The 10,679-nt window shown below is 50.5% G+C and overlaps 1 protein-coding gene across 1 annotated transcript; it reads left to right on the top strand.

Moving 5' to 3' along the window:
• Positions 1-3,605: 3,605 nt before the first annotated feature.
• Positions 3,606-8,103, top strand: GHDC (GH3 domain containing). The gene is made up of 10 exons (XM_040245295.1): positions 3,606-3,739; positions 3,962-4,050; positions 4,231-4,511; positions 4,811-4,932; positions 5,210-5,711; positions 6,120-6,312; positions 6,421-6,492; positions 6,569-6,702; positions 6,990-7,075; positions 7,325-8,103. Exons 3-10 carry the CDS (start codon positions 4,244-4,246, stop codon positions 7,541-7,543), a joined length of 1,596 nt encoding a protein of 531 aa, XP_040101229.1. The 5' UTR covers positions 3,606-3,739; positions 3,962-4,050; positions 4,231-4,243; the 3' UTR covers positions 7,544-8,103.
• Positions 8,104-10,679: the final 2,576 nt, after the last annotated feature.

Here is a 10,679-nt window from a genome sequence, read left to right on the forward strand (position 1 = left end):
CCTTCTGGGAATATTCTCAAAAGAATTAAAAGGGGGGACTCAGATCTTTGTACACCTGTGTTTATAGCAGCATTATTCATAATAGCCAAACAGTGAATGTCCATCAATGAATGAGTGGATAAACAAAATATAGTATATTTCCTTTCTTAAATTCTGACACATGCTACCACATGGACAAAAACAGACATTATGCTAAGTGAAATAAGACAGACACAAAAGGACAAATACTGTATAATTCCCCTTATATTAGGCACCTAGAGTAGTCAAATTCATAAAGACAGCAAATAGGATGATGGGTTTCAAAGGCTGTGGGAAGGAGCAGTGGGGAGTTATTGTTTGATGAGCATAGAGTTTTAGCTTAAGAAGATGAAAAGTTTTGGAGAGAGATGATGGTGATGGTTTCACAACAATGGGAACGTACTCAATGACAGTGAAGTGGATAACTAAATACAGTTAAAATGGTAACTCTTATGTATATTTTACTACGATAAAAAGAAAAACGGATCAAAGACTTAAATGTAAAAGCCAAGGAAATAAAAGGGTAAATCTTCATGACCTCAAATTTGACAATATATTCTTAGATATGACTCCAAAAGCATAAGCAACAAAAGAAAAAAATAGGTTGTTAAACTTCATCAGAGTCAAATATTTTGGACTTTCCTGGTGGTCCAGTGGTTAAGAATCCACCTGCTAGTGCAGGGGACCGGGTTCAAGCCCTGCTCTGGGAAGACCACAGGGCAAGTAAGCCCATGCAGCAACTACTGAAGCCCACATGCACGCCAGCCTGTGCCCCACAGAAAGAGAAGCCACTGTGGTGAGGAGCCTGTGCACTGCAGCTAGAGAGTGGCCTGCGCGCAGCAGTGCAGACCCAGCAGGTAAATGAATAAAGACAGCTAAAAAGTGTGTGCTTCAAGGACACTATCAAGAAAATAAAAGGAGGTGTGGGATCTGGGGTGGCAGGGAGGCTCAAGAGGGATATACGTATATTTATAGCTGATTCATGTTGTACAGCAGAAACTAACACAACATTGTAAAGCAATTATATTCCAGTTAAAAAACAAGTTTTTAAAAATGGAATTTTTAAAAATTTTAAAAAGAGTTTTTTTACTCCAAGTCAAAAAAAAAGAAAATGGAAAAATACACCATAACATAGGAGAAAAATCATATTTGCAAATCATATATATCTGATATATGGACTTGTATACAAAATATATAAAGAACTCTTACAACTTAATAATAAAAAGATAAATGGTTCAGTCAAAAATGGGTAAAGAATCTGATAAGACATTTCCCCAAGAAAGTACACAGATGGCCAATAAACACATAAAAAGATGTGATATCATTAGTCGTTAGGAAAATGCAAAATCTCACTCAGATGGATGAATGAAGAGGGCAGGATAGCCAAAAGGTCAGATAATAACAAGTGTTGACAAGGATGTAGAGAAACTGAAACCCTCATATACCAGTGGTGGGAATGTAAAGCCACCTTGGAAACCAGTTTAGCAGTTCCAGTTACTATACAACCCAGCCATTCCACTCACTGGAACACAGTGAACGCCTTGCATTCCATTTTTATGCAAGAAAAATGAAGATATATATCCACAGAAAAACTTGTACACTAGCATTCATAATAGCAATATACACAATAGTCAAAGAGCAGAAATAACCAGGTTTATCCACTGATGAATGGATAATCAAGTGAGTTTCATCCATATGATGAAACATCATTTGGCGATAAAAAGAATGAACTAATGGAAGAACCTTGCAAACATGTTAAATGAAAGAAGCCAGACTCAAGCGATCACATATTATATGATTCCACTTACATGAAATATCCAGAGAAAGTAGATTTGTGTTTGCTTAGGGCTGGGGGGTGGAAGGTGGGAAGGGATTGGGGATTAATAAAGGACCTAGGGTTACGTCTATGGTGATGAAAATGTTATAAAATTGACTGTTGACATTCATACCTATGAATACACTAGAAACCACTGAATTGTACACTTTAAGCATTAAGCTGTGATGGGAATTCCCTGGTGGTCCAGTGGTTAGGACTCAGTCTTACACTGCTAAGGACCCTAGTTCAATCCCTGATCAGGGAACTAAGATCCCGAAAGCAGTATGGCCAAAAAGAAATAAGTAAATAAAAATTTTAAAAGCTCAGTTTTGAAAAAAGAGACTGCATTATGGTGAGGCAGTTGAGGGTGAAGAGAGAGTGTCTGAGAGCCTGGGTGGAGAACACAGGGGGAGAGAGGGCTTCACGTGGGATAGAAGATCACCATCCTGAGCACAGCTTCTCAAGTCTTTCAGTATCAGCAGGGACAGCCGAGCTCTGGAGAGCACCTTACTCCAAGCTGCAAAACTACCTCTTGCCATAAAGATGGGAGAACTTTGTGTTTCCTGGGATAAAGCCAATAAACTAACACAGGTGGGGACCCCAGTTACCAGGTAAAGTTATCGAGAACATGTGTTAACAGGTTGTGTCTGTTGGGCTCTAGCTTTAAAAGGAAGTGATACTGATGAATCTGTTGGCAGGACGCAGACATAGAGAACGGTCACGCAGACACAGGGAGGAGAGAGTAGGATGACCTGGGAAAGTAGCACTAACGTTTATGTACAATGTGTGAGTGCGTGCTAAGTCACGTCAGTCATGTCCGACTCTTTGTGAGCCCGTGGACTGTAGCCCGCTAGCCTCCTCTGTTCATGGGATTCTCCTGGCAAGCATACTGGAGTGGGTTGCCATGACCTCCTCCGGGAGTTCTTCCTGACCCAGGGATCGAACCCATGTCTCTTATATCTCCTGCATTGGCAGGTGGGTTCTTTACCACTAGCGCCACCTGCGAAGCCCAACATATATACACTACCATGTGTAAAACAGATAGCTAGTGGGAAGCTGCTGTATAGCACAGGGAGCTCACCTGGGTGCTCAGTGATGAGTCGGTGAGGGGTGAGCTGGGGGGAAGGGAGGGAGGCTCAACAGGGAGGGGGTATATGTATCCATACAGCTGATTCACTTTGTTGTACAGTAGAAACTAACAGAACATTGTAAAGTAAATATACTCCAATTAAATATTTTTAAAGATAAAAAGGTAATAAAATGAAAAAAGAAAGTAAGCCCATACAAAATCAGGATGACAAGTTAAAAATTATAACTACAAAAAAAGGCGGGGGGATGAGATTCTTTTTTGTCTTTGCGGTCCCAGTAGTTCGCCTGTGGTGCGTCACACGCTGCTTTAATGTTTATTCAATAACAAAAGGATTTTCTTTCTCTTCTACCTTTGTGGAGGGCAGTTCTAGACTGGAAAAATGTTGCTTTTGGACAGTGCTCAAGTTTACACCTGCTCCAGGATGGGATGTGCCCACTCCCCGCTCAAGCTGATCTGAGACACTCTTTTCTGCACTCGGGTTTCTCTTCCTTCACTGACACGAGTCTGAGGACCACTCTACATGCTAAGTCACTTCAGTCGTGTCCGACTCTTTGCAACCCTATGGACCACTCTACTCTGGCTATAACTTCCCTCCACCTGCAGGCTTGGGCCACCTCCCAGCTCCGCGGCTCTTAGGCAACCTGTCCCTTTAAGAGCTCTCCCGACCCCGCCTCCAGCTCCACCCTCAGGCCCAGCGGCAGGACTTCCCCCTTAAAGCCTGGGCTCCATCTTTCTGGCTAGCTGTGTACTGAGGCTGTTCCGGAGCCTTGAGGGGCCCTTGGGTGCCGGGCAGAGGCTCAAGTGGGCTGTGACAGGTGCCTGTGGGACGTGGAACCACTGCTAGGGGCTCAGGGCTTGTAGGGGGGTGGGGGTTGGTGGGGAAGGGACACGATGCTGGGACAGGGTGGATCCTGGACAGAGTAGAGCCTCTCGGGAGTAGACCAGACCTGTCATCAGTTAAGGAACTGCTCTGAGCCAGGTGCTCTGCCGTGCCCTCCGTGCTCCTTCTCAGGGGTATCATTATTTCCATTTTACAGGTGGGGCAAGGGTACGGGGCTCAAAGCAGCTGGCTGAGTGCCCCAGGGCCAGACAGCTAACCAGGGGTAGAGCCAGGATCCAAACTCAGGTCAGTGTGGCCCCAAAGCCTTACTGTTGTCTCCTCCACATCACGCTTCTGACAGGGGTCCAGGCTTCTTCCCCAACCTCCCTTTGAACTTGACTTCCCTGTGCTCGGTGGAGTGAGGGGAGGAAACGGGTTTCCCCTGCCCCCTGCAGTACCAGTACTTGGAGGCCTTCCTCCTTCCAGGAGCCGCTTGGAGATGCTGCTGCTGCTGCTGCTGCTGCCCCTGTTGCTGCTGCTGCCACTGGCCGTGCTCCTGTGGCGGCCGCGGTCCCAGGATGCCAGGCAGTCCTGGCTTGTCCGCCTCCAGCACCGTGTGGCTTGGGGGGCCCTGCGCTGGGCAGCTGCCTGGCAGCAGAAGAGACTAGCGCAGAGCACGTTGCACGCAGGCCAGAGCCAGCAGCAGGCCCTGAGGCGGTGTCTGCGCAGAGCCCAGGGTCCCCACTGTCCCCTCAGAGGGAGCACAGGTGTGTTTCCCAGGGTCTGGGGAAGTGGCCCAAAGAGAAGGAAACCCCACAGGAGAGTCAGATTCCAGAACCCAAAGACCACCCTTTCCCCTTCTACCGCCAGCACAGAGAGAGGTCTGACCCAGAGAACCTACCGAGGCCGGATTGTTCAAGATGAATTTTGCCATCCTGGCCCCTGATAGCCTCTCTCCCCTCAGGCCTGTTCTGGATTCCTTTGCTGAGGGTCTCACCAGTCTGGTTTGAACCCTTGGGAAACTCTGTGGCTTCATGGGGATTTTATGATGTCTTTGGGGCTACAGATATAAGCACCTTCCGGAATCATCTCCCTCTGACCAAGGCCAGCCAGGCCCAGGAGGAAGAAAGTGGCGGGCAGCCCTTGCCCCCCACCTCAAACCGGTACCATGGCGAGGCCTCTCTGCAGGTAAACGGGGAAGGCTGGAACCCAATCCCATCAGAGGTCTCTAAGTGGAGCCAAAGCCCCCCATCAGGATGGGAAAAAAGCAAACAGCAACAACAGCAACAAAAACCTCAAAACAAAACTGGGGGGCTTCCGTGATGGTCCAGTGGTTAAGACTCCCCGCTTTCACTGCAGAGGGTGTGGGTTTGATCCCTGGTGACCAAAAAAGAAAAAAAATATATCTGGGGGCTCAGAGTCTGGCTCAGGCCCAGGGCCAACACTGTCTCTTGTCTTCCTCCAGGCCACCTTGCTGGGTCTGGCAGCGCTAAACAAGGCCTACCCGGAAGTGCTGGCTCCAGGAGGCACGGCTCGTGTAACTGCTTCCTCCCCTTGGCCCTACCCCCTCCCTTGGCCTTGGCATGCCCTGGGCCAGGTGAGCCCCCCTGGAGCCAAGGACCCAAGGGTCCTGCTCCTGGAGGCTCTGAGGTCCCCAGGGCTGCGGGCTCTGGAAGCTGGGACGGCAGCAGAGCTCCTAGATGTCTTCTTGGACCTGGAGGCCCATGGGGAAGAGCTGGCTGAGGCCATCGCTGCTGGGAACCCAGGAGCACCTCTCCCCAGACGGGCAGCTGAGCTGCGGGAGGCCCTGGAGCAGGGAACCCGAGGACTGGCCCTTCGGCTGTGGCCAAAACTGCAGGTGGTGGTGACTCTGGACGCAGGAGGCCAGGCTGAGGCTGTGGCTGCCCTGGGGGCCTTGTGGTGCCAAGGGCTCACCTTCTTCTCACCCGCTTATGCTGCTTCTGGAGGTCAGCAAGACTCAAGGGTGGTGAGGGGCACAGAGTTAGCTGCCAAGTTGTTGTCATGTCGTTGAGTTGCTAAATTGTGTTCAACTTTTTCCGACCCCATGAACTGCAGCAAGCCTTATATAGTCATCTCATTGATTCCTCCCCCACACCAGCTCCATTTTGCAGATGAAAAAACTGAGGCTCAGAGACGTTAAGAGACTTACACAGATTTATACCACACCAGCATTTTCTCCAAGTCCATCACCTCCAGAACCACTGCCTCTTCCCAATTAGGGCCTTAGAAGCAGAGGGCTGAGCCTGGGGGAGCCGGGAACGATGGAGTGGAGGGGCAGCAGGGGGATCAGATGCGCAGAGGGTTGGGGCCTGGGCGATTGCCTAGCATATGAAGAGGCTGCTTGCTCCCCACAGGGGTGTTGGGCCTGAGTCTGTGGCCAGAGCAGCCCAATGGCCTGTACCTTCTGCCCCCTGGAGCCCCCTTTATTGAGCTGCTCCCACTCAAGGAAGGAACTTGGGAAGAGGCTACCCCTGCTGTCCTGCTGGCTGAGGCCCAGAAGGGCAAGGAGTACGAGCTGGTGTTGACCAACCACGCCAGCCTCACCAGGTGAGCATCTGCCTGCCCACATCTCCCCACTCTCTTAAAGGCCATGCGCATGCGGTTGAAGTTAAGGGGCCCTCGGGCCTGACCTCCTCCGCACTCCTTCCCCATCAGGTGCCGGCTCGGCGATGTGGTACAGGTAGCGGGTGTCTACAATCAGTGTCCGGTTGTCAAATTCATCTGCAGGTAAGTCACCCCCCGGGTCACTGAGGGACCATGCTCATGCCCTGAGTTCCTCTGCCTCCTGCTTCCTTGTCCCCAGGCTGGGCCAGACCCTGAGTGTTCGAGGTGAAGTCACTGGTGAGGACGTGTTCTCTGAGGCCCTGGGCCGAGCTGTGGGGCAGTGGCCGGGGGCCAAGCTGTTGGACCATGGCTGGGTGGAGAGCAGGATTCTGGGTAAGCTTTTCCACTGGCTGACTATCCCTCATCCATACCCACCCCACGGGGAGACCTCTAGGAAGGAGGAAAGACCCAGCCTTTTCTGCTGCTCCTAACAAAAGTCCTTCCACATATCTAACCCCGCTCCGTCCTGCTTCAGTCCTACCCATTTCCTCTCCATTGACCCCACTCCTTGCCAAGAAACTCCTCTCCCCTGTGTACCTTGGATTAGGGGCAGTGGGCTTGGGCTTTCGAAGATGCCCCATTCACAAAACATGTGTCCGTAATAGGCAGTTTGTCCGCAGATTCCTCTGAGGGCTCTGCTCCTCACTATGAGGTATTTGTGGCACTGAAGGGGCTGAGGAACTTGTCAGAGGAAAATCGAGACAAGGTAAACCGGAGACAGGGGCAGGGTACAACTGAATGTCCCCTTCACTCTGCACACTGCTCCGTGTGTCGTGGGGAGGTTGGGGAGGGGAGGAGAACCTCCCTGGGGCTCTGGGAAGGAAGGGTTGAGCCCCACAGACACACATGTACACATGAAACTTCTAGCCACGCATACCCTGGGCACAGCTGTGCGCGCCTCACCCACATGCTGCCCAGCCCCACATCAGCCTCACTTGAGCTGTTCTGTTCCCAGCTTGACCACTGCCTTCAGGAAACCTCCGCTGGCTACAAGCACCTGCGGTTCCGGGGCAGCATGGGCCCCGCCCAAGTCCACCTGGTGGGGCAGGGGGCCTTCAGGGAACTGCGGGCAGCCCTCGCTGCCTGCCCCTCGGCCCCTTTCCCTCCTGAGATGCCCCGGGTCCTCAGGCACAGGTCCCTGGCCCAGTGCCTGCAGAGGAGGGTAGTGTCCTGAGCTGAGGCCTGCCCCTGGCCCCGTTCACCCCCATGGGCTGCCTCGCCCTTTCCTCTGGGGCCCCTCTGGATGTGGAGCCCTTGGCCAGGGTCTTCATGTGTCAGCTGACAGCTGCCCATAAGAGCTGCTGCCCTTAGGGAGGCCCGACCTGGTCCATCAGTTCCGAGGAGTTGACTTCAAGGACAGAGCAGACACCAGCAGCGCCCCGCCTGGAGCCCCCAGCCCACCCTAGAGGACACGGGAGTTCCAATCCATGCTGGCAATGCCTGTGTTTCTCAGCCTGTGCACCAGGCAGGCTGGAAGTGTTGGAAGTTCAGGCTCCCAGGAGTGACCCTCAGCTGGCACAGAGCAGGGGCTGGTGACCACAGGCTTTGTCTTCCCTCAGCAGAACAACTCTGAAGTGTATTCTGTAGCATCTCCCTCCGAGGGTCCCCACCGGTTGCCCGCAGTGGTAACCTTCTTGTTAACACAGTTCTTACTGGTTTTCTTCCTGTCTCTCCTGTCCCTCCTCCCATGTGCTTTCTAGGGTCACCTGCCAAATAAACTTCTTACACCCAGAATCTTGGCTCGGGGTCTGCTTTTGGGAAAACCAGGGACCCCTTTCGCTCTGTTCCTGCTACAGCCTGGATTGCCCTCTCCGCTTCAGTTCTGTACACTAGGGCTTTCCCTGTAACTTCTGCTCCAAGCTGGAGTGGGCCCTGAGTGTGTGCCCTTGGAGACCTGGGGGACCCCTACCACAGCCTAGGTCAACCTAGGAGACACTGAGCACCCCCCCGACCTCTCCCCAATCCCAAGCCTTCCCTAAGTGCAGAGGGGCTGCTCCCCAACTACTCTTGCCCAGGCTTAGCACAAGTCTCCCTTCCTGGCCCAAAACCCACAGATCACTTCCATGGGCAGGACCTATACTGCAAATCATAAAGAATCACAGCAGGAAGCAGCCCCAGAGACCATCTTAAGACTGTCCATCTTACCACAGGGGAAACGGGCTGGCCTTCAGTTTCAGCAGGCTCGTGAGCCTTGTCCAAACCTTGCAGCGCCTCCTAAATAACGTGGCACCTAATCCCAATCAGCTGCCAAGCCTCAGATTCTTTGTTCGTTTGTTTGTTTTTATATTTATTTATTTATTTATTTGTCTGGGCTGGGTCTTAGTTACAGCATGTGGGGTCTAGTTCCCTGAGCAGGGACTGAACCCGGGGCCTCCTGCATTGGGAGCACAGTTTAGTCACTGGACCACCAGGGAAGTCCAAGCCTCAGATTCTGACTCTGAATTACTACTTCTGAATCAGTTCAGTTCAGTTTGGTCGCTCAATTGTGTCCAACTCTTTGCAACCCCATGGACTGCAGCGTACCAGGCTTCTGTGTCCATCACCAATGCCTGGAACTTGCTCAAACTCATGTCTATCGAGTTGGTGATGCCATCCAACCATCTCATCTTCTGTCGTTCCCTTCTCCTCCCGTCTTCAATCTTTCCCAGCATCAGGGTATTTTCCAGTGAGTCAGTTCTTCCCATCAGGTGGCCAAAGTATTGGAGTTTCAACTTCAGCATCAGTCCTTCCAATGAATATTCAGGACTGATTTCCTTTAGGAGGGACTGGTTGGATTTCCTTGCAGTCCAAGGGACTCTCAAGACTCTTCTCCAGGGTGGGATGATTTGGGAGAATGGCATTGAAACATGTATACTATCATGTAAGAAACGAATCGCTAGTCTAGGTTCAATACAGGATTCAGGATGCTTGGGGCTGGTGTACTGGGATGATCCAGAGAGATGATATGGGGAGGGTGGAGGGAGGGGGGTTCAGGCTTGGGAACTCATGTACACCTGTGATGGATTCATGTCAATATATGGCAAAGCCAATACAGTACTGTAAAGTAAAAAAATAAAATTAAAATGCCAAAAAAAAAAAAAAAAAGAGTCTTCTCCAACACCACAGTGCAAAAGCATCAATTCTTTGGCTCAGCTTTCTTTATGATCCAACTCTCACATCCATACATGACTACTGGAAAAATCATAGCTTTGACTAGACAGACCTTTGTTGGCAAAGTAATGTCTCTGCTTTTTAATATGCTGTCTAAGTTTGTCATAGCTTTTCTTCCAAGGAGCAAGCATCTTTTAATTTCATGGCTGCAGTCACCATCTGTAGCGATTTTGGAGCCCAAGAAAATAAAGTCTGTCACTGTTTCCATTATTTCCCCATCTATTTGCCATGAAGTGATGGGACTGGATGCCATGATCTTAGTTTTTTGAATGTTGAGTTTAAGCCAGCTCTTTCACTCTCCTCTTTCACTTTCAAGAGTCTCGTTAGTTCCTCTTTGCTTTCTGCCATAAGGGTGGTGTCATCTGTATATCTGGAATAATTAATATTTCTCCCAGCAATCTTGATTCCAGCTTGTGCTTCATCTAGCCTGGCATTTTGCATGATGTACTCTGCATAGAAATTAAATTAGCAGAGTGACCGTATACATCCTTGACATACTCCTTTCTTAGTTTGGAACCAGTCTGTTGTTCCATGTCCAGTTCTAACTGTTGCTTCTTGACCTGCATACACATTTCTCAGGAGGCAGGTAAGGTGGTCTGGTATTCTCATCTCTTTAAGAATTTTCCACTTCTGGATTCCACACTCCAAATCCAGGCCCCTGCCCCTATCTGTCTGGCCCCCACCTCAGCCCATGACTCCTTACTGCTAAAATCCTCCCATAGTGCCCCCAGCACCTGTGCCATCAAGATTAATCAGCTTAGCTGATAAGACCCTTTGACCCACTCTGACCTCACTTACCTGTCCAGCCACCTCTCTCTTCTAAGAGAAGTTGTGATCAGTGGACCACACCCTGCTTCCTGCATTAGTATAGCAGGGTCACCTCTAGGTCTCTGCTCAAGCTGTCCCTTCTGGGTAAAACCTTCTCTGCCAAGCTTACTTGATGGAAACTGACTTTTCACAGAAGGCTTTTGCAGAGTCCCCTCTCCATTGAGCTATACTTTTGCTGGGTCACCTCCCAGCAAAACTGGGCCAGAGCTTCCCTGGTGGTCCAGTGATTAAGAATCTGTCTGCCAATGCAGGGGACATGGGTTCAATCCCTGGCGCAGGAAGATTTCACATGCAGCAGAGCAACTAAGCCCATGAACCACAACTACTGAGCC

The sequence above is a fragment of the Oryx dammah genome, unplaced genomic scaffold (genome assembly GCF_014754425.2).
Source record: "Oryx dammah isolate SB20612 unplaced genomic scaffold, SCBI_Odam_1.1 HiC_scaffold_8, whole genome shotgun sequence".
Classification (NCBI taxonomy): domain Eukaryota; kingdom Metazoa; phylum Chordata; class Mammalia; order Artiodactyla; family Bovidae; genus Oryx; species Oryx dammah.